The 24,666-nt window shown below is 40.1% G+C and overlaps 1 protein-coding gene across 3 annotated transcripts in view; it reads left to right on the forward strand.

Moving 5' to 3' along the window:
• Window positions 1-24,666, forward strand: part of GRID1 (glutamate ionotropic receptor delta type subunit 1) — a 493,423-nt gene that overhangs the window by 455,068 nt on the left and 13,689 nt on the right. For 2 of the 3 annotated variants that reach the window (XM_062580143.1, XM_062580144.1), the window contains exons 13-16: window positions 11,740-11,935; window positions 20,185-20,351; window positions 22,054-22,294; window positions 22,565-22,651. In XM_062580143.1, coding sequence (XP_062436127.1) covers window positions 11,740-11,935; window positions 20,185-20,351; window positions 22,054-22,294; window positions 22,565-22,651 — 691 coding nt within the window. The remainder of the gene's footprint in view (window positions 1-11,739; window positions 11,936-20,184; window positions 20,352-22,053; window positions 22,295-22,564; window positions 22,652-24,666) is intronic. The other variant, XM_062580145.1, reaches the window with a different exon arrangement.

The following is a 24,666-nucleotide window of genomic DNA, read 5'->3' on the forward strand; positions in this document are numbered from 1 at the left end:
AAAAAAAAAAAAAAAAACCCAGAAAAGTAGTTGTAACTTTTTCTGTATGGAATATCATAGTTTATTTCCCGTAGATTAACTAGGATGCTCGAAAATATAGGGGGGCATCTCAAAAGAAAAGATTCATTACAAATAATAATAAAAAAGAAGTGGTGAATGGAAAAATCAGCAATCTAAGTGACTTACAGGCCTTTTGCTCTTATTGCCTGTAAGACCTTGGGATAAGAGCCGATTTGGAAGGATAGTTCAAAATTCTGGTCTGGCAATCATGAGATGTTTAACTTATTCCTAGCAATGTAACAAGTTTCTCTGTGCAATGTGGTGGAGCAGAGCCAGAGTCTTGACTCTGAGCAGAACAAACGTCTAAGATCCCGTGACAAGTCAAGTTACACTCCCACAGATGGTTGCGGTTGACTGGGCTTGCTGAGGTGTTTCTGAAGGCATCTTTTAGAAAACGTAATGGATAGGAATAACCAGGGGCCTAATTTTGTTTACAAAAGAACCTGTTTTACTGATGATGATGAGAATCCACTTTGATTTTTAGATCCAAGGTTGAGCTATAAAATCTTGTTTTGAAAATGAGCATATTTCCTAAATAACTCCTTGGAAGATATTAACAGGTTCTGTGAGCAGCAGGACACAGACCAGTTTTATGGATTTTTCTTCTGCATTCCTCATACTCCCAGTCCATAGACTGTCTCCCAGAACCTGCCCTCCTAATTGCATTACTCTTACTCCAGACTCCCCATGGCTCACTGCCATCATCGTTGTGACAGTCCTGTGTCTTTCTTAAGTAAACTAGAATTTTCTTCCTCTCTTCTCTCGCAGTCTTCACTGCCCTTCTCCAGCTACCCTGAACTAGACCCTTGCTTGACTTACCATGCCATGCAAACCTCTTCATGGTATTGTCACATTCAAAGTTTTGTCTTGTCCTCGTATTCTCCTTGCCCCTCATCATCTTCTCCCTCCTGTGACCCCTTTATTTGCTCGGGAAGAAGCAGCTGGTTTGGAGGTGCTAGCAGGCCAGCCACAGGCTAAATAGACCTGGAAAAGCTCATAGCAGACTCCAGATCCTCTAATCTACACTTCTATCATTTTTCAGAGCTCTTGCAGTGTTTTCATGGCTTTGCGTCCCATATCTCACTTTGGGTTATGGCTGAAATCTGGTGTTTCCAAAATTATTGGGATGAGACTCAGACAGACAGCTAGACATTCAGCACTGTTGTAGGAACCTCTTATTCATAGAGCAGGCTGAAAACAAAAACCTACAAAGTCATTTTTTACAGAGCCACTTTCTGCAGATGATTGGCATTTCCAATGAAAGCTGGGAGTCAGAACAGTGGGATTCTGCTCTGTCAGAACATGATAATTCCTTTTTACAAAGAACTTCAAGTATGGAAGAAAATATCTGAGTCCGTTCAAGTATCTTAAGAATCTCCCTTTCTAAAGTTTTATAGCTTCTATTCCTGCAAAATCTAGCTGTGCAAGGCCAGGAGGTAGCAGATGTTAAAGTCATATTATTTTGAGTATACAATATGCCAGTGATGCAGAATTAAATTTTGCCCTTGTAAATCCTAGTTTACACAGCTTTAATTTTGATATGATCTCACTAATTTTGAAGTATTTTGATTTTAACAAATGACTGCAGTTAATTCTGTGATTTGACATGTTAGCTGTGCTCTGAAAAAAAATAGCTGAGTGTATGGTCTGTGGGGCAGTTTAGAGCACGAACATTATATTTATTAAGGTCCTAAATTTAAAAAAGTATTGAGGTTGTTATCTATAATGTTGTTTGTAATGATTTTCATAGTATTAATATGTAATGTATGTGGAAATGTTTAAATTGCCTTCTTTCTTTATGTTTTATCAAGAATGCAGATAATTTAAGGTGTTGAAAATATTTTGGCAAGCTGGGTTTCATCTGAGCTTTTTTTCTGACACACAAAGCTCTGGTCATCTTTGAGCTAAATATTTACCCTTGTATTACTAGTAGAGGATAAAATACAATAGTTTGGTCTTTCTTACCACCAGCTTCTCACTGGCGCCTGCACTGACACTTTTAGCAGTATGGTGCTTTGGCTACAGCCTACAGGCTCTCTTTTGATCCTAAAACTCTTTGGAGCATGGAGCAACCTAATTGCAGCCTTCAGGTGCCATCACAGTAGGAAGCTGTTAAGTGGTAATGTAATGTAATGAGGCCATAACGCTGGGTGACGGTGAGGTCTCAGGGGAAGAGCGAGGGCTTAGGTGAGCTCACATCCCTTGCTGATAGAGACAGCCCTATTGACATGACAGTCCATCTCCAGACACTCTTCCTCCAAAAAAGACACATGCTGAAGCGCTGTGTGGTCATTCTTGCTTGCTTCCAGTGTACTGGAAGCAAGCTTAGCCTCTGGCACAAAAGCTGCTTTTTCTGACAGAAGAAAGAAATTCTGGGGCTGCTTGTTTGTTTGATTTTCACAGAAATACTGCAGACCGCACTGAGATTTGTGAAGCAAAGACAAGATTTTATATGATGATGTAGAGCAGATTTCTGCTTCATCTCTGGCTCTTATAAAGTATGTAAAGCCTACAAATTTTGTTTTGTTTTGCTGATACAGTGTGTGTAGCTAGGAGTAAGTAATTAACTACTAGTAAAATCATAAATAAGAGAGTATCATTTATTAATTGCTTGAGTGCAGTTTGTGCTTCAGCAGCTGTACATGCTGTTTGTTGTTCCATTCTTTTAGGACTTAATCCTGTAGCTGCTCTTGCAGGAATAGAGTCCCAGTGAAGTCAGTCAACCTGCATTGAATTCACTGCTGTATTGAGAACTCAGAGGACAGCTTAGTTTCATTCTGTCTTTGTGTCTTTCTTGTTGAATGTAGGAGCCAAAGGTGGTAGAAGTTGTTTCAAAGAAATGAAATAATTATAGATGCTGCAAAAGTTCTGTGCTTTTGATAATTTGTGTACATATTATTTGGCTGTTTTGTTTTATCTTTGTATTTGTTTTATTCTTTTATATATGATCCTGCAGACCCTTGAGTGTGTATCTTGGTGATCCTGAGTAGTTTCACTGAATTCAGTGGGACTGCTCTACCTGTCAGGTACGTGCCTCTGGGACTGCAGGAGACAGACGGTCCCAATCCCATGGCAGAAGGGTGACAGACCTGCCAGCATCATGTGTGGCATGAGGCATGCAGCAACCCCCTCCTCCTCCTCTGGCAGAAATAAAGCAGGCTTTAGTTTCCTTTCTTCAGCAAAACCACAGCTGATGAATATGTTTAGCTTTTTGTTGTACCTGATAGAGGGCAGTCAGCCCCGGTCTGGACTGGGGCGCTGGCAGCAAGGACCCGGGAAGAGCTCCTTCGATAAGCCGCTGCTGCAGCTACTGGGGGGCTCAGTTAGTGCTGGTTTGCACCATAGTGCAATTACGTATTTGACATGGCAGTGTGTTTTGTGACACACGACAATCAATTTTTCTTATTTCACTGGAAGAAGGTCCCTGTTTCTCTAAAATCCTATGTAGCAGCTGTCAGTGTTGTGCTGTGACGACAAGCACGCACGTAGCCACAGCTGCCTGCGTGGTTCGATGTCTCCGGTGATCAGGAAATGGTTAGCCCTGGTGTGAAGGGCTGCAGTGCCATTCATTCAGTATAGTCTGATCTGTCAGCGCTTATGACTTCCCCTGTAGAAGCTCCCGTGGGGCCTTTTCTGTTAAGGCTTTGATTGTTGTTCAGAGTAAGGTAGATAGTATTTTTCAGATGGACAGCGGATGAAATGACTTTTATGTGAAATACAGAATGATACAGTTGCTGGGGAGTGACGTGATCCTGCGAAGTATATACTAACCATTCAAGTAGTACTGCTGATTTCTGCTGGGCTACCTCTATACCAGTAAAGCTAAGATTTTCCTTAGTGTGTTTGGAGAAACCCATAGCTCTGCACATTACAGGACTGAGGCAGAAATAAGAGCAGGTAAAAGTGACTTTGATTTGCAGTGAAATGGAACAGTGCAGGATCTGATCATGTCACTGTTGAGAATTCAGCAATCTAATGACTGCTTTAAGAGCTCAGCTTGATTAATCATAATTTCAAATAAAGTCAAAGCGATGTGCAAATTAAAGCTATGGACCTAATTCGTATGAAGTCTAAGGTTATTCAATGTGGGAGTGAACCTGCTTTCATTTGAAATTCTCCCTACTAAAGCTACTGTCATTCTGTCAAAACTTTGAACGCTTTTACTGGTCTTACTTAGAAATAATCTTTAAAATTGCTTGTCTTGTAGTTTATGTATCTTGCATCTAGTTCTAAAGATGTTAATAACTTTCCTATATATATATGGAACACATGGCAAGTTAGAAATTTGTCATACCACATTTTTATTTAATAGGTAGTTACTTTTCAAGCTCACGGGTGCTAAAGGTACGTCAATTCTAATGTTATCTTGTTACTCAGCTAATGGGTGTCTCTATTCAGAATAATTGAGTGCTTATTAAGTGTTGATGACACTAATGTTTAGAGGACTAACTGTTATTCTTTCATTCATTTGTAAGTGGGCTTGTGTTTTTGTAACTCTGATTTAGTAGGGCAGTGAAAGCTTGCACCTGTGTGTGGGAGTCAATGAGACTATCATCACCTAGTGGCAGTTTATATCCATAACAGATGCAACAGGCTTTTTTCCTCGTTTTCAACCAGCTAAACTATCTAACTTCACTAGAATACCTATGCAGAATGTATTTACATGGAAATTTAAACTCAGTTTTGAATACTTCAAGACATACTCTACCCACACATGTAGGTTGCATAAAACTGGAGATCCAATGACCAGAGGTTGGTCATCTGTGAATAATGGACTAAAGTTCAGAGCTCTTGTCTTGCTTCTCCGTGGGTACCAAGATAAGCAGGTCTCTCGACCTAAACTAAAAAATCTTCATTTTAAAACAATTCTTGACAATTATCAGAGCCACTACATGCACCACCGCATTGACTCAGCTTTGCTTCCAAAGATTTTCTGGGGTTTTGTGGATTCCTCTAGTCTGCCTGTTGCCTCCCCTCAAATGGCAGCTCTTTTCACATTAGCTCCATGTACAAATGAGAAGCTGATACTGCAACGCTTGCCTGCTTCCAGGGCCATCTTGCAATGGGTGGGCTTGTGTGGTCGCCAACAGCAAATGCCGGTTTATCCTTTATTCTGATTGTATTAGCAAATAGATCAATTGAGGATGTAGTTCTCAGTAATTTTATATCTCGAAGCGTGAACGTCCTTCTGCAGTTTACAGTAGCCAGAAATCTGTTTCAGCCCTTGATTTGCTGCTGCTGATAACCTTTATCAAATAAATATCTTTTCAGGTAGGATTTTGTATGCTAGGTTTCAGCTTACAGGTATTTCTTCATCTGTTGTTGGTGGTGTAAGGATGTCAAATCAGTTCAGCTTCTTTTATTTTTATTTACAAGTTTAGCAGGTTTACTTTTTCTCCCCTCCCATAAATTCTGTTGAGAAAACAGTTGTAGCTAGGAACTGCAATTATATCTGATTCTATAGATGTTATGAATACCTAGCTTCTTTTGAGAAAAGTTTGAAATAAAATTTAGTAATTTCGGTGTATTTAAAAACAGAAATGTAGAGCTTGTTGTATCCATTCTCTCTATATACTTCTAAGGCTTCATTTAGGTAGAGCAAATTAAAACTCTCATCCTCTCAGTATTGCTTCACTTTAATGGCACCTGTAACCTGAAGTTCTCGTGTGCTGCTCTGACCAAAAATCTCAGGGTACTGTTTTCTTTCGGAAAAGAAGAATTTAGCAATTCCCCTGCCCAACACAGAAGAGCAGTAAATGTATTTTGGCATCTGTAGATGATAGAGGGATAAGCATTAATTAAGAAAGGACGCTGATTTTAACTGATAGGAATTATTTGTGCTGTATTATTTGACAAAACACAGTTACCGATATGAGGGGTGATGTTATTCTGAAGTGTACTAACAACATGGGAGAATGAGAGTGTAGTGCTGACTGCCAGTTGTATGTCTAACCTTAAGCTCCGTTATTCCTTACGGTGCATGCGCAGACAAGCAAACAGGATCCACAGTATTGCATGGTTTTAAATAATATTGTGGACTCAGCAGCTGCTGAAATACTAATTTTTCATAAGTCGTAGCAAAAGAAAAAATCCTCAGTTTTACAGTGTCAGAGCAGTGGTGGTTGTGAATGAGGAGAAATTACCTCTAAATTAAGGGGCTGTCAGTATTCCTATTACGATTTCTGTAAGACTGAAGTCAAGATAAAATGCTACATTTATTACTGTGGTATGAAATGCTATTACTTCGTGACATCGTGCTGCTAGCTGATTGACTTGCTTACAGTAATGGAATTTACACGCAAGAATCCAGATATGCAGCTTTCTACAAACTCCTAAAAAAAATGAGCGGAAAGGATGGGAGAAAACTCAACAAGGAAATATTTTTTCACCTTTTTGGCGCCTCTCTTTTGTTTAAAGACTTTTTTTAAATGAAAACATTGAAGTTACTATGGAAAAAGAAGAATCTTATTTATTTATTTGTTGATCTACCAAGAGTCTGTTTCCCTGCTAAAAAAAAAAAAAAAATACTTTGATCATATCTGATGGATCCTGAGTAGCAATTTCACATGAAACAGATTGCAACTGAGGCTGCAGTTTTACAGGTTGAATTAATTGATCAGCAGGTGCTTCAAAGTACCTACTGACAGCTTTAGTCTAGACAAGGTTTGTTGATATAATTCAAAGAGAAAGTTTTTGCTTATAGCAGTTCCAAAGAAAAATAAACCTGTACCAGAAGAACTTTTTTAGTCTATATAGTTCCAGCTGCATAATTTCTTGCTAGTAAAAAAGCATCTCCAAAAATTGTAACTTAGCCAGTATTGTTATTTTGGCAATTATTTCTGGTGGTCTAATTATAAATGCTAGTATAGATATTGCCTGAATGTTTATTCCATAGCATATGGTTCCCTTCAGTATGTTCCTCAAAAAATAAACCGTGAGTCTGGTTTCCAGTTAATTCCACATGAAGTAATTGCAGCTGCATTGGGAATTAGGTGTCAATTGTTGCATTTGTCTAGCAGGCATAACTAAAAAGGTTAAATATTTTAGCTGGTAATACAGCTATAAAATAAACCATTTTTGTTATGATCAACCACAGATAGGTTTACTTAAATCAATTGGTTTGCATGTACCTGCCTATTATAACAATCACACAGTGGATGTATTTATCTATAAATTGAAGTTCAGCTCCTGTAACTGTAAATGAGGAACATTGGCTTTTTCTGCTTTACTAGCTTTATCTTTAATCACACTTACAGAGAGTCCTTAATGGGTTGTGAGATCCAATAATTGAGGTGGTAAGGTTAATGGGGCATCCTGTTATGCTACAGATTTTTGTTACAAATAATTTTAGATATGAAGTGTATTAAACCTTTGCCATAGGAAAGTGAGCCAAGAGTTTGAGTAGCTAAAGAAGGTGGGTTCAGCTAATGGCTTTTTGCAAAATTAAATAAAGTCTGAGAAAGATGAGAGCAGCTGACTTTAGAGAATGACACAATCCTAAGATATTGGCAGTGTCTGAGCTCAGAAGTGAATCATTTTCTCTAATGACGGAAGATCTGAGAGATTTAAAATAACAGGGTTTAAAAACTCCATTCGTGGTGATCTTATTTCACCCCATAAAAGACAGGATACCATGCCCAGATCTTTTGGTCACTCACTTCTCCAGCCAAGGAGCTGCAGGTTATCACTCCAGTTTGAGTGAAGAAATATTGTATAGATAAATCTTTTATACAGCATCTTGGATAGTAACTCTTTTCTAGATCATTCCCTGTTAAAATAACTTTTGGGATAGTTTTTACCAGTGTTGCATTTGGTTTATAGCATAAAGTTATTTTCTCGCTCATTCGGTCACTGTCCTTTTCTGAGCTTACACTACAGGAATCACTTGCAGGCTTGGTTACCTACTGGGATTGTGGCTGTGTCCTTTAGTGGTCATCTGGCTCTCTCCTGAGAAATTTCCGGTGATGTTATAGTATAGAGAATTTTCCTTATCAGTGGCTAATACATCAAATGGGGCACTGTAAGAATTGATGCGTGTAATCCTGGGATCCACATTGTCTCTTCCAGGAAAAATCTGCAAGCTAAAATGGAGATGATGTGTGAACCTATCACAAATGAAACTATTGGAGTTTACACATGGAAGATGGGGAAAAAGGAGAATTGCTCTTGCCCATATAACAGTGGTAATAGAAAACGGAGAAGAAATGATTGTTTTGCGAGTAGAAGTGTGGGAAAACTTTCTCTGATTTCCACTGGGATTGCATCCTATCTCTCTCTCTTTTTTTTCTTTTTCTTTTAGCAGTGATCCCCATCATTTTTTGAGATCTAAACAAATAACACAGACTTACCATTGAGTTCAGCTGAGAATTACAATTTTATACTAACACTCTAGAAACTGTTTCGGAGGACTTCTTGACAGCTTTGAGTGTGTTTTATTTCTAAATATAATCTTATGTCATCTCATATAATTTTGTGGTTTACATTTAATGACTGTATTTTACAGCAGCATCCAGCTCCTGTGTACAGACCAGACTAATATCTATATAGGCTGTAGTATTTGTTCTTTGTGAAGGAAAACAGTACCTAGGTAGTTTTATGCCAAGCAAAGGTGAAGAAAGGCTAGACACAATTACACAGTGTTGTGGGATGGTGTTAGGAAGAACTCAGACATCTCCAGAACATGATTAAGAGGTAAGACGGAAATTGAATCTGCCTTCAAACTCCAGTTTCACACACGAGTGACGTAGTTTATAATCTACATCCTAGGCTGTCACTTTGTTTGTTATTTATGATTTATGAGAATAAAAAACATTGGTGTTTTTAATTGGAAAAAGCAGGAACATTCCAGGGATGGTAGTTATCTTGTTCACAACACCCAGGCAAAGACTGTACTTAAATATTAAAAGGAACTCCCTCACTGCCACCAGTACTGATTATTTGTTCAAGCTGTAGTCCAGCAAAGCACTTAATTTAAACCCAGAGTTTGCTCACTGTGCACTGAAGTGTTTAGAGTATTGAAGAGCATGTGCTGTCCAAAATGTAAGACATAATGTGCTTTGGTGGAGTACTGGTTGTCGATAAAATATAATTTAGCTAAAACAAAAGTATTGGTTGGCAATAAAATATAATTTAGCTAAAAGAAAAGGCGTATTTCTGACGAGAAAGCTGCCAATTTTTAAGATCCTTCCGTGGTCATAGAGCCAGTAAAAGTGATCCAGAAAATACCAACATTATTAAAACCATAGATTTTTAATTCAAACTCTCTTTCTTAAATTTTCAGGCAGACAGTATGTCTTTACGAACAGTAGACATTTGTAAAGTTATAATCAGCTCCACATGATGTTAAAGAACATTGGCTAAACATTGGTATGCTTCTAATGTATATACACTCATATATACACCAAAATCTGTACACCAAACTTGGAGTGAAAAAATTGCTACAGAAATGCTCTGGTGCGTATTAAGTTCTTAGACACTTACACATATAATAGAAGGAAATGTGTCTGTTGAAAGTCAGATCATCCATCCCTAGAAAGTAACCCACTCCATGCAATATGATAAAGCTTTTTTATTATTATTATTATTTTAAGGAACTGAATGTGGCATGTAATCATTTAGACCAAGATGGGAGGAAAAAATGGCCTTGTACAATGAAATGTCTAGGAAGCATTTAGGAGAACTGTAGAATCATAGAATGGTAAGGTTGGAAGGGACCTTGGGAGAACAAAGTGAAACATTCAGGGTTATTAAACAGAGAGGGAAAAGACTGATACAACTTCTCTTATTTTTCCATAGAATTTTCAATGTCCAGCAACTCCAGGGCATTCATTTTATATTTTACCAGAGTGGTGTTAACAGAGCCACAGAAATAAGAGGAGGTTTTGGTTCTGAGGTAGCTCCCAGAGTTAGCCCAAATACACGTGTGCAGTGAATACAGAGGGAAGACTGTTCGCACAGTCTCACTTAAAGCTGCTTAACAGCTTAAAATGATAAAAAGTCCTTAACACAATTTAAGAACTTAAACCACTTGAAATTTTAGAAGCAGCCTTAGAGGGTGAAGACTTTTGGTGAAGTATAAGAGGGGATCTCTGTTGAGCTGCAACTCTGAGGTCAGAGTTAGTAGACTCACATGGGTGCATCCAGGTAAAAGGAGGCTTTAGGAGGTGACTTGAAGGCCGGAGGCAACATGATGGAGAACATGCAAGACTTTTCTAAATGTGTTTTATATAGCACTGCGCATGTGCTCAGGTTGCTTTGCTTCAAATAATGCTGTATGGGATCTTGCAGTGATGTAAGGCGCAAACAGTGGGAGCCTCGCAGTGCAACTGAGAAGAGGGAGGCAGGAAAGTGTTTTCTATCATGTCTGCAGCTGTGGAAGACAACTTCAGATCATGGGCCAAAGGAACGCTCCTTAGGAAGATTTTGAGGAAATCTTCTGGGGGAGCTGAAAGACAAAATGTTATGCTTTTGTGGTTGAAGGAGTTGGTGGCTGGTGGGAGGTGGCATGAGTGCGGCAAGTTCTGCTTTTCAAATGTTTTGAGGAGGCTTCTTTTTCTAAAAGGTTGTTTTGGGAAAAAGAAGTCTTTGGTGAGGGAGAGAGGGTTGCTTCAGTCTGGCTGGTTTCAGCCCGTCTTAGTTGGCTTGTTGGAAGCATTTGAAGAGGAAATTGTTACTATGTGAGGTTATACGTTTACAAAGTATGAAGTTAAATCATTATTTATGAGGTACAGATTATTTTCTGCCATAACATATGGTGTTAATAACTGTGTGTTTGTGTGTATATATGCATAGATTAAAAAAACGTGGAGTACACAGAAGTGATACTGCAGGACAGAGGAAGGGGACACAGGAATGGAAATGAATGACTGAAGATGGAAAATAGATAGGATGCTTCTTTTGATGGCAGTGATACCATCTTAAATGTTTTGAAACTTGGCCTAGTTTTCAGTGACACAAGCAGTGATTTACACCTTTCTGTGCAGAAAAGGCTGTAAAACAGGAGTGAATTACATTCTGTACAATTTGAAAATAAATGGCGCATTCACAGTCATTCACGTTGAGGCCCATTTACACTTCCAGAGTGGTATGATGAGTAAATGAAAGTTATGTCTCTGTGTGAATGAAAAATGTCTGTTTTACCAGAGGCTGTGAAAAGAGAGAGAGAGAGAGAGAGAAACAGACGTGGTGAAAATTGGAACTAAAGCATTTACTTACTTGTTTAAAACATTCATATTGATCTGGAGTCAAATGGAGCATTGGTGTAACTGCAAACTAATTCCACTGAATTCTGTGAGGTATTTTTGGTGATTCTCATGTGACTAGGAGTTTACATTTGTAATCTTCATTTTCCCCGTGCTTCAATAAGTCTTTATCACTCTACATTCTTGTGCAAATCTGGCATCATGCTATTTAACATGAATGTTATCGATTCCAAACAGTCTTCACTGGGAAAAAAAAAAAAAAAAAGCTCAGGTATAATTAAATTCATATGATTTCAATACAGTTAAATTGCTCTTTGATTTTCTTTTATGGTAAAGGGAAGAGATATGCAAATATGACTTGGCGAGGGTAAGTGCTTTCTTTCTGTCCAAAGACAGACACAGAAAGACATCATTTAATGAATGAAATCTCAATAATGTACCACGTAACACTAACATCTCAATATCACTTGAATTTCAGAACATTTCAGGATCTGTCCAAACAAATGGATATATCTTACGGTACAGTCAGGGATTCAGCAGTATATGAATACTTTAAAGCGAAAGGGACAAACCCCTTGGAGCAGGATAACACATTTGCTGAACTGTGGAGGACAATCAGTAAGAATAATGGGGCAGATAATTGTGTATCGAACCCTTCTGAAGGCATCAGGAAGGTAAGACTGGATTATAGGCGTTTTCATTTAATTTTTGTGCTGTATCAATGTTGTTTGCCTGAAGTTAATGAATGAAAAGTTATATGAAAGCAATTGCATAGTAATTTTAAATAAAAATGTTCCTTTTAGTGACTAGATAGCAGCTGAGCAGCGTATTTTGGGGTCATGATTTGGAATGAGTTTAGCTCTGCCTAAATCTTCAGTATATTCTTTTGGGATCTGGCCACTAGGTTTCTGGGTTTCTTGGGAGCTCTAGTGATACCATCTTGAATCTCATTCTTCACGTTATCCAGGTACTGAATCTCGTCCTGTGGAATTTTGGCGAGTCAGTGCACTAAACAGTGCTGGAAAGACGGGTGGGAATCCAGGGAGTATTGAAAGCGTGCTCATTTCTTTTAGAACAGAAATTTCTTGCAAGGTTTTCTTTGTTTATTCCAGTCCTAAAACACGCACATACTCTTTCATGCGTCACCTTGTTTTCACCTAACTTTTCTTTCCCTCAGATATGACTACGCATTTTTTCTGATGAAGCTGAGTGTTGTTGTGGGATTTAAGGCCTGATATAAGATAGCTTGGGATCGTGCATCGTTGTGCTGAGTTCTGTGGTAAACAGCTCTGGTTCAGATTACACAAATACAAACGTCCTCAATTTCACATCTTAGTCTGCCGCTCTTCTCTCCTTTCTGTGTTGTAGCTCAGCAAAACCACCAAACCACACGTGTCCAGGAGTGCGTTATCTCAGAAGAAATGCAGAAATAGTCAGTTTCAGAAAGTTTAATGTGTAGCTCCTTTGGAGAAAAATGTTCCCTTTATTTATCAATTGATTTTTTTCACAAAACAAGCAAATGGCCGGTACTAAACTAGTGAGTGTTTGATCAGAGTTGTTCTGTTGTCAGTGAAACAGCAATTCTGAATAAATATATTACAAGCTTTTTATGCTTTTTTAAGTGGGAAATCAGAAAATGTTTCAGGCTTTTTTTTTCCCCCCCTTTTCTTTGAATCCTTGAAACCTTTTCTAAACAGTCAGAGGGAAAGTGTTCAAAATTTGCTGTTTATTTACAGTGCCACTGGTGGGGCGAACACAGTAATATAGGCCATCCCAGTTCCCAAATCAAAATCATTTAACATAAAATTCCCAGTTGCCTGTGTGGCGCTTGGATGAAGCCCTGATACAAATGCTTCTCTCTCTGCCTCTTTCTCGCTCTCCCCCTCCTTCAGACTATTTAGTCAATGTTTCTGCTCCATCCTGTGTTTTCTCACATCTTCTCCAGAACTGCTGTGGGCTGTAAACACAGCGAAGCTTTCCTAAAGCGCTCTCACTTGGCTCAAGTACCCTTCCTTCCTCCGCACAAGGCAGAGCCCTGGCTCTAGCAGAGTCTGCAGTGTTTTGATTTTATTTCCACTCAGCACTTCGTGAAAATGAGGCCTCTATTTCAAGAGGCGTTCTTAGCGTTTAGAAGACGTTGAAACAGAGCCATTAAATAAGTACTTTTCTATGCACTCTGGCATTAAAAATAATAAAAACCATTTACCTTAGAAAAATGCACAACATTTTAATTTTTTCTACACAATTTTGGTGTTGGTGGATGCTCTTCAGCAGTGAGATTATAAATACTTATTCTCTAAGCCTGTTGCGTGCTGCCATTTATTATAGTTAGGTTCGCCTAAGCCTAAGATGTAACTGTAGACTGGCAAGCTGTTTAGAATACCAATCGGATCGTCTCTCTGGAGCTGGTGGCTCTGTCCTGTGAGTGTGATGATAATTTTTTCATATTAAGTTTGATTTCAATATTCTAGGGTGATTTTTTAGTATAACTTGATCAACTCATTCAATTAACGTCAGCGATAACCAGATTTACTTCAGTTCCCAAAGCTGACCAAGGCTGCTATTTGATTAGACGCTTACATAAATCGAGCTTAATATTTAATAACATTGTCAACTAAACTGTTGTGTTTATAGTTTAAATGTCGCTCTTCCTAGCTCTCTGAGTTCTTTGCATAGACAAGTTGTCCTTGTCTAGTATCATGGCTAGTAGTTCTGATTTTCTGAGGGAGAATTGATATCAATCAAGGGAATGGGACTTTGTGTCTGTAAATATGTATTGCTCTATGAAAGGAATGTAGATGTGGCCTCAAAAATTATTTTTTGGAGAAACAGATAATCTAAATCTCTCTAGCATAAACCAATTCCTAGCACATTTTTCTGCTTACGGACTTGCCTGACAAGATGGAAAAAAAACGACCGCTACCCGTTTTCGCGGGCTTTCCGCTCCCGTTTTCTTCAGAGGCATCGTAGTTGCCGCGCCGTTACAGATCGCGCTGCCGCTCCCACGCAGAGCAGGCGCGCGCCGCTCGTCCGCGCCGCCGGCAGGCCTTCCCGGCCTCTCTCCGTTTTCCTGAGGTTCCCCGACTCCTGGAACGAAAGGGCTAACAGTGGCAGAAAGTGCTGAGAGCTGTGGTGGCCGTTGGCCGCCCTGGAAGAGGCGGCACGTCCCTCCAGCCGCGGTGACGGCTGCCGTCGCCGAGGCACGGCCCGGGCAGGCCCGGGCGGGACGCCGGAGCACGGCTCAGGGCTCGGGGAGCGGCTCGCTTCTGCTGTGCTCCGGGACAGCGGGCCCTGCCGGTGTGAAATGCGCTCCTCTCCGTAGGCAGTTCTGCGCGGAGCGGCGGAGGTCGCCGGGCGGCTCGGCGGTCCGCGCGGCGCTCTTCTGCCGCCGGCGTTTTCTGGTGCCGCGAAGAATCCGCGCGGTGAAAGGGGATTGCTCGAGGCCGCCCTGCGGAAAGCTTCCTCCAAGCGGCAGTCAGCATCCCCGGGAAACGTAGAGTTGTTAGCTCCTGCGGTTTGATCCTAGGTGGACGTTGGTGTTGGAACTGCACACGTTCCTAATCCGGTTGTAAATCGGAGTAAGCTGTTTGCGTTCGGCAACCCTGTGACAATCGGTTCTTCAGGGTAACTGTTAGTTACTGCAAAATACCTAATAATTCGTTGCCGTTTTCACTGTGAGTATCCATTTTTGTTTTGGAGGAATGAGGTAACATGATCCCTACATATTCCTTATACAGTGTTTTCTTCTATATAGGGATATAAACACCCACAGATGTAGGAAATGAACTTCTTGTATTTTCCAAGTGGCTTTAGATTTCTCTAAAGCCTTTATTTGTTGGAAACTCTTCCTTCCCTGTCCAATTAATTTGGTGCCGAAATTACTCTCAATCCATTCTGTTCTTTCAGTGCATCACTTTTGATGAGGTGATCAAGTACAAGAGTCCAATTACTGAGTCCAAAATGTGAATGTATCATTGATTTGTGCAATGGTACCGTGAAAGATTATCCCTTCCCTTTTTTGCTTCCTTCTAAAATTTTCTCTCTCTTAATGAACACTGAACTGACTGTCTTGATGGACAGTCACCTCCCTTGATTTTTATTTTGAGAGATTTAAAAGTTCAATGAACAGGAAATTTTAAATTATATTTTTTGATAATTTATTGCTCATGCTGAATTTTATGTTGTGAAATATTGTGGCTAATCACTGTACTTTCATGAGTCCTCATAAATTTTTTTAGTTTCTTGACTTCCCACACACCCTTCTGAGTAAAAGCAAATGCTTCCTTAAAGCCTTATATTCCTTAGCAGATCCTTAAAGTTTTTAATTTTAAAAAAATGTGAATAGGATTTAATGGTATGTTTTCTCTTTATTAGAGCTGTTTGTTCTTCTCTTAAGTGGGTGTGACGGAGCACTGGAACAGGTTGCCCAGAGAGGTTGTGGAGTCTCCTTCTCTGGAGATATTCAAGGCCTGCCTGGATGCAACCCTGTCTAACATGCTCTAGGTGACCCTGCTTGAGCGGGGGGGTTGGACTTGATGATCTCCAGAGGTTCCTTCCAACCTCAACCATTCTGTGAAGCGCCTTTATACAGATAATAAGTGTTATCCACTTACGTTTTCTGCATGTTTTACCAATACCAAGGTAAAGGGCACTTTTTGATACTTCTGTAGGACAATCTGTTTTCTTAAACCTCTTCAACCAGAGATAAATTTAGATGTCTTAGATGTTAGCCAGGACAGTAGTTCCACCTGGATGGAATAAAGGAGTGCTTCTTGGACTGAATTTCTATTAAAAAGATTTTCAAAAATTTAACAGAGCTGTTTTTGCTTTGTTCTGCCAATACACCTGCATGCTGAGAATTGAAAGAAGGCCACAGTAAAGAAGCATAAAATGAAAGCCAATTAAAAGTCTGAAGCATAAATCTTAGGTTCTTGTTCTGTGTTGCATTTCAAGCATCATTCCTCATTCCAGCAGTCGTACCCATTTTCAGCTGATACTTGCCACGCTCCTTTTCGCCATCTCTCTCTGCATTATCCTTGTAGTGGTATCTGACCGCTAGAACATTTTCATTCTATTTTTGACCCTAGAAAACTGTAATCCAGGCTTTAGCTGACCAAGCTGTGAATGCAGGAGCCTGAGGATCCTTGCTGTGTTGTGGTCAGGACTGCCGTGTGAGTAGGCACCTCCATGTAAGGTGTCATGCAGAACCAGTGAGCCTTCATATGATTCCTGCTAATACGTCCTATGGATCAGTGCCAGGCCTTTCTTGTAGTTCGGAGTCTTTCTGCTTCCTCTGTCCCTTTGGTTGGGAAGCTAGGGGATATGCACATGTGCAGACATGCTCTCTTCACATGAAAAAAAAATGTAATGTTTAAAATCTTCTAGAAGGTTTTGGCTTGAATTTTGGTTGAAGATTAGCATCAGTATTATTTCATTTGACTTTTACTGCTTGCCTAGTGAAAATGTATGAAAAGTAAATACATCTCTGGCATGTATATGTTGTGTGTGTTTGTGTTATACGTAAATTTTTCATAGTTTGTCACTTTTTCTTTAAATTGAACAAATTATACTGCCTAGCTGTCACAATGGATATTAACAGGGATGTGAAGCGTGCTGAGCTTAGACAGCAACCAAACATTTGGTCATAAGGAAGCTTTCCATGTGGTGAACACACTAATAGTAAGGAGTCTCTACTTTTAGAGAAGAAAATTATGCAAGTGGAAGAACCTTTGAAGAGAAAAATCTTCCCTGAGGAAGAGGGGATCTTTGGAGATTCTGTCTCTGGCAATCAGAGAGGGAGGACAGTCATACCTCCAGGATTTCCAGAAGTTCAGAAGCATGCATAATTAAGATTTTAAAACTCAGATTCTTGTTTATGCAAAAATGATCAGACTATCGGAGAAATAATACTCCATAGATGTGATGGCACTGGATAGAATGATTTTTGTCATAAAAAGATAAATTGCAACACAGAGACTGGGTGGACTTTATTTGTTGACCACTTACAGCCCTAGGACATAACTTAGGATAGCAACGTGCAAGAAAAGTTGGCCTTGTCAAAAGATTTACTCTCTGACCTTGAAAATCAGTGTAGGAAGGTCTTCTACATAAAATGAAGTACAGAAAACTAAGGCTTGAACAGTAGAAATCAATAGTGTGATTTTTCTCTAGATATTGCAAGGTAATTGAAATTGAATATTTAAGGAAGATTGTGTTTCTCAAGTACTGTTAGAAGAAAGGTGAAGGAGGGTAGGATGTGTTGCCAGCATTCCTCCTTTGTAAAATGTAAATTTGAGAAGATACTTTACTGAGCAATTTTGAAGCAGCTAAAAGATACAACTATAGAAACCAGAAAAATGCAAGACAGATTTTAATGCTGTGATTTAGGCCTAGTCTCTTTTAGGATCCCTTTTTCTGTACATACATCAGGCATGTTTTTACTCTCTAATAACACGTGTTTTGAAAAGTTCTGTGTAGAGTAACAAATGATATTATGTAATTTGTCTTTAGTCCCATAAGTACATGGTTTTTAATGCAGCAGAACTTGCACGCTATTTTCTGTCATAGGTAGCAAAAACCTGTGTACTATTTACCATAGAACACAACCCGAGATGTGCACAAATAGGGCTTTTGATGGTCCTTCCCTGCCATGAACACCAGTGGGACTGATGCCCATTGCCTGTTGTCCCTAACCAGGTAGGAGGCCTATCAGCACTATCACAGATGTGAAAGCATAAAGTTAGAGTCGTTAAAGCCCATCACAGGCAGAGCAGAAAGCAAGATGCAGAGGCTTGCTGCTAGCAACTCGGTTAGTTATGGGTGCATGATCATTCAGAAAATACCTTTGAAAAACAAATTTTAGCCTTCCAAGAATGTAGGTTGCCAGTTGAATATAGGCTTAGATGCCTTGAGGAATCATTCCCTTGCCATACTAAACTTTTTGTGCATCCTTGTGTTATGTTACGAAGTCTTTTCTGGCTGTCACATTAGAAAGCAGTGATTTGTTCTTTCTTTCCTCTTTGCACTAAAATTACCAGTTCAGGTAGACAGGCAGGGACAGGGTATTACAATGTAGTTTTGGAAGTCTTGCTCTGGTATGGTTTCATACAGTGGCTTTTAAGTAAGAGATATTTTTGTGAACATGGTTGTTTAATAAGTTGCATCAGTGAAATCCCTGTATGATTTTAACACTCTGGTGCTGTCCTGTGGCTCCTGTCTGAATAGCCCCTATAAAGCCTATGCTATGCTTGAGATTTTCAAGCCATTTTGTACTAGTGTAGCAATAGCTGTCTGATTACTGTCACTCTGAACTGACCATGGGGGTGGGAAAGGAGAAAGAGGGGCTAGTGGTGGACAAACTCATACTGGGTGGAATAGCCTCCACAAAATATATATATATATTTTGAAGGTTGTCAGTGCAGGATGACTTAAACCTCAGCAAAAAGGAAAGATATAACTGATTTTATTCAGCTTTAATTCAAAAATAAAAGAACTTGGGGATCTTTGGTTGCCTTGATGCAGGTAGAAGGGAAGGGTGGAGAGAAGACAGACTTCAGCAAGTAGCTTATAGAAAATCCAAACGAGAACATGCTTTTCATTTCTTGTTTCTCTAGATTCCATCCTTTAGAGGATAACTCACATCTGATTTACTGTCATGTTTAAACAACTGTCAGGGACTTTAGAGAGCTGTGGTTGTTTGTATCAAAACATGGTGAAGTGAAATTAGTTTAATTGCTCGACTGAATCTCTGGCAAGAAGAACCTGATATAATGAAATAACTGAGGGAGCCTTGTAACCTTACAGGTCAGTTCAAAAGTGAGCTTACACAAAATACCTGGAAGAGAGAGCTGATTCTGTGTAAAGCTGCAGCCATTTGCTAAGGGAGCTTGGTGATTTGTTTTCCGTAAATAAATATATGTAGGACTTCAGCTTCCTGCTTTGCTTCGCTTTGTTTTGACCTAAAGAAAGATCTGAAATCACTCAAACTTTTAAAAAATTAAGTCTTGGAAGCCTGCATTCATGATTACTCATTTATTTGCATTAGATGCTCCAGCCCATCTGTTCTGTTGTGCTCTGTATGTTCACTAGAGGCTTAAAAACATACTGCTTAAATACATTAGGAAACCAGTGGTTACTTTAACCAAACAAAATGATGGCTTTTTTTCTTACTGAATCCCTATCCAGAGATATTTCTTACATCTTATGTTAAGTAAGGTGATTTACAATTCATTATATGCATTGCATGCAGGCATTGGTTTGAATCCCAGTTAAGGCTGACATTTAAGGACATATCTGTGGGTGTGTGCTAAAATAAAACAATATTTGTCCCAAAATTGAGCTAATAGGAGACACTGGTGACTTTCCTTACCTGTGAAAAAAAGAGAGAACTCTTTTTCTAAGCTCAGAATGTGCCTTTTATTTCAGAACTAGCATGTTTTTTATTTACACATTTATTTGAGGGAAGCTGCAAAGTTGCCATTTTGTGACTGTGATGACTAAAAAATGTGGCTTAGCGCTCACACTGTCACTATATTCCCTACATGAGTATATGGAACTGGTAATCTATGTCTCCTACAAAATGTATCTCAAATTTCCTCACTTAAGGCATCGGCTTTGATTTATGATTAATTACCTGTTGTGGAACCCTTGTCTAAACTTATGGTTGGCTATGGCATCCTCTGCTATTGCTCTGTCGAAAATGGAAGACATGTTAGAGAGGCTCGAAGTAGATGAGATACTGCTGGGAAAGGAGGGAAGAGCATTAGAAACGTATTAAATGTTGGAAGTCCTCGGATAGCTGTGACCTAACGAAATACCTGCAGGGAGTAATGACAAGCTCAGGGCTTGTTTGTTTGCTTGTTCTTTGTCCTACCTCAAGAATTAGTGTAGTTTAGTTTTTGTTATGTTCATGATGCATTTACAGGCAAAGAAAGGAAACTATGCTTTCCTGTGGGATGTGACAGTGGTGGAATATGCCGCGCTGACCGATGACGAGTGCTCCGTGACGGTCATTGGAAACAGCATCAGCAGCAAAGGATACGGGATAGCCCTCCAGCATGGAAGCCCCTACAGAGACCTTTTCTCCCAGAGGTAAACCGAAACAAAGCTGTTTTTGTAGGATTCTTCCCTACAGGCAGCAAGGAATCCTATTCATAGTTCATATTAACTTCGGCAGTGCCTGTTACTAAATGAACTTAGCTCTCTTCCTTCTGTGACAGCAGAGAGGTTATAAGTTCAGGCTTCAAAGAAACTGCTCCTTCTGCCCCATATGCATTTGCTTAGGGAGGCAGAAGGAGGGGACTGGAAATGGTGTGTGATCTCGCACCTGCAGACAGCACTGCTGGGAGAAGTGTTGGTGCCCCCAAAGCTCTGTATGGAGTAGGGGAGATCGGACCTCCCTGGCTCATACTGTGCTTCACGTGCTGTGAAGCGATGTGTTCTTCCATGCAATAAGCTTGTAATAATGTCCCAGTTTACTCTTTAGGATGGAGAGGCAGATCCAAGTCTTAAATGTAGTGCTTTCTCACAATAGTATAGGCAAAAATAAATGTTGAGTATTGCCTAGGATTGTAGACTATGATTTCTGAGGCCAGTTAGCAGTGATCTTTGAGCTATCAGCATCTCTTTTATGCCGACATGTAGCTGAAACAAAGATGTGCAGTTGTACAGACCGTTGTGACCTTCGCAGAGGGTGCCCGAGGTGCACAGCTCGCGGCCACAGCTGAAGCAACTTCCCGTTTGTCTAACAACTTCTGTATAAGAAGTGGTAAAACACCAGCTGCAGCTGGTCTGGATCCTCTTGATAACCAGGGAAAAAGCTGCCTCAAAAGAAAGGGTTGTGAGTAAACAGCAAAAACAGTTGTCAAACCAAACCCAAAATGAATCATTCATGGAAAGAAGGGACACTTTGCAAGAGACAAAACAATGATTAATTAGCAACTATTAAAACAGTAATTCAAGCACGAAGTAACAGCATTAGAGTAAAATCCTTTTGAATAAGCCGCATTTGCCATAGCTCAGAGCAGAAGTAAATGAGTCCGTTTCTGCTTAAACAGATTTGTATTAAGTGGCTCACAAATACTAACGTGTTACAGTCTCACATAATTTTGAAATTACTGTGGAAGCGCAGCAGTGAAGTGGGTTGAGAATTTTGTTAGTGGGACCAGCTGTTGCAACTGAGTGTAGCCAGACCATCCATAACTAAGCGGGATGTGGTGATTTGCCTTGGTAATGTTTTTGCGTTGTAATGGAGGTTTTGACAGTCGTTCTTGTTTCTAACGTTACCCAGTGACGTTTACCTGCTGCTGTGAGCAGATTGTTTTCTGTACAATAAAAGATAGCAGAATAGCTCATCTGTCTCTTTCCCATGAGATGCTTTTGATCTCAAGCTACAGTTGAGTAGAAAATGTTAATGCATCCACCAAAACCTATCAAACTACCCAAAACTATATGACTACATAACTACTAAAAAGTTATGTTCACAGAAGTATCTACCCTAGGATGAATGGCCAGAGGATATTTGGTATTTGATACACAGAAAAAGCGGAGGTACGGAGTTCTAGAATAATGAATTCTACCAGTTCCCTCTTGGAATTTTTTTGCACCCAAAGACAGAAAACCTTGACTTACTACAGAGTTTCAGATAAGAATACTTTGTGGTGGTGGTGGGTTGTGGGATGGAGTTGTGAATTCTGGGACAGCATTTGAGAGGTATGCAACCTCTCGTACAGAAAAGAAAAATTGCAAAAAAAGTATTGTTGAAGATAATACTTGTGTTTTAAAATTTCTGCAGGATCTTAGAGTTGCAAGAAAGCGGAGATTTGGATGTTCTCAAACAGAAATGGTGGCCACGAATGGGACGTTGTGACCTGAATAGCCATACCAATGCACAGACAGATGGGAAGGCACTCAAGCTTCACAGTTTTGCAGGCGTTTTCTGCATTTTAGCAATAGGCCTTCTTCTTGCATGTTTGGTGGCAGCATTGGAGTTGTGGTGGAACAGCAACCGTTGTCATCAAGAAACACCGAAAGAGGTCCATAACTTTTATTCTTATCACAATTAAAAGTAGAAAACACAAAATAGAGAGCAAGTGGAAGTTGTGGGATTTAGGTGCTCTCGCACAATAAATTTGGCTTATTTTGATTTGCCATACTAAACTTTGCATATAACTTTTTGGGTGGTTGTTTCTAAAACAAAAAAACAAACAAACAAAAAAAACCCCACAAAGCCTGTCTTTGTGCACATGGAAGGTGCCAAACTGACAGCCCTGGAGACTAAAGTCCTCTATTTATTTATAGAGCAGATACAGCATGGGCAGCAGCAGTGCACACTTCCCCACATTGCCCCACCAATGTGCCTCAACCCTGACCTGGAGAGACCACCTTTAGGGGTAAGAGAGTAGTTCAGAAACATGCCCTCAGCCTCTCTGCTAAGAGCGACAGGGAGACCAGTCATTGGTACCCAGTTGTGCCAACTGTAGTTGATGTTTTTGATGATTTAAGACCCCATCCGTTGGCTCTGAGAACTGTGTCCGTACTGTGCAGGTACTGCCGGCAGCTGAGAGCCATATTTATTCATGGCTGACCTAGGCTAAGTTTGAAGAGGTATATGAGCAATTAAAAATAAGCAATCTAGTTATTAACTGAATAAGCCATATTGCCATGACACTGTTTAAGTGCTTCCTTTCTTTTGAAATAAGTTTTATTTCTAAAACTAAGAGCCTCTGAGTAAACTGACTTGCATATGAAATATATTGCCTAGGAAAACACATCTGAGAATACCTTGTTTTTAAAGATTTCTTGCTACAGTAGCAAGTAATAGTTAGTAATGCCATGATAAAATAATCAGTCCATACTTGGATCTGTCTTGCATGAACCATGTATTTATTTATGTAAATTAAATGTTTAACAAACTAACCTCTTGTAATTTTTGAAACACTGAGGCATTTGTAGGTGCTTTCATCTTGGAACAGATGTTTGTTACAAGCAAATAATAGCAGCGAGCTGCACTGCAGCTGGAAAATAGTGCATAGCCCATCAATTCCAATCTATGTTTCTCAGGTTGCCAGGAGTATTACAGTAATTGACGTCCCTATCACCTGTAAGCAATGCTGGCAAATGGGATCTGAAGAGACATGTTGCAGTCTGTGATGTTGTGAAATATTTATCAGTAAGATTCCACTCTTCTGAGTTCCTGCTTCTCCCATTTGAATTCTTCCATGGAGGGTTCGGTGATAAACATCTGCGTCGGGTTTGTGGGACAAAGCTGCAAAGCCCCTTGCCTGTGGCTCCACAGCGTGTAGTAGTGAAAGGGAGATGTTGCTGAAAGGAAGCATGTCTCCGCTGGGCACGGCGCAGCACTCCAAGAGCAGGCACAGGGAGAGCACAAGTACGTAGGGTTGCTTTTCGGCAAGCTTGCTGACGAACAGAAACGTGTACTGAGTTGTTAGTTACCTTTGCTCGAACGCTGTAGCATTTTGCCCCGCTGTCTTGCAGAATTCACTCCTGCTGTAGCTCTGGAGGCCCCGCTCTGCATTAACACTGCTCAGGCCTAAACCTTGGTAGCAGATAGCTCGCTTTCTGCTGTGTACACCTGGCAGGGAAAGGGGCAGGGATGGGCTTTGAAGTGTCCTAGCGCTGCACGTGCACAAGCATTTGTCTTGCAGTACTCTGGAGTGCGTTCTCCTCGCTGTGCTCAGGGACTCGCCCTGGCACATCTTTGCAGAGTGAGATGAGAATATGCCCCTAAGGCAGAGTTGCATATAGATAAGGTAAAATAATTCAATTACTCTTTTATTGCAAGATGTTTTAAATACTCAGTTTTCATCTCTGAAGAATCTCTCTTCTTGTTCTTAAATTCTTTCTTTTGCCTGTTTCTTTCTATGTCTGTAACAAGAACATGTGCCTGCCCTCACCACCCCTCTTACCATCTGAAGCACTATCTTTTCTATCCTTCTTATGCTCCTTCACCTTAGTGTGTTCTAGATAAGAGTTGCTCTTCACGTTCTCCTTTTGCAGTTTTCATAACAAACAATAAAATACTTTCAGTCTTCCTTTTTATTTTTTTTAAAAGCATACTAAAGTTATCCATATGGTAGAGCTGTACTCAGGAAGGTCACCTATGCTTAGGAATGAGTCTGACCTTGGAGCACAATCAGTGTAGGTCAAGCAAGACGAATTAACCCCAGGCACAACATGCGCAGGCATGCTCAGGAAAGGTCAGCCTGGTGGGTGCTCTTGAGAGAGAGGGAACACAGTTCGTGGGAGTCCTGGAATGAGCAGGTGTTAAAGTTGAGAGAGCAAGTGAGCGCTCCCGACAAAGGGCAGATGGATGAGGTTCGCCAGGGAGAGACGGCGGAGGAGGAAAGCGTAGGGACGGCCCAAGAGGCAGCCAGGAATGTAAAAC

Source organism: Rhea pennata, chromosome 7 (genome assembly GCF_028389875.1).
Source record: "Rhea pennata isolate bPtePen1 chromosome 7, bPtePen1.pri, whole genome shotgun sequence".
NCBI classification, from domain to species: Eukaryota; Metazoa; Chordata; class Aves; order Rheiformes; family Rheidae; genus Rhea; species Rhea pennata.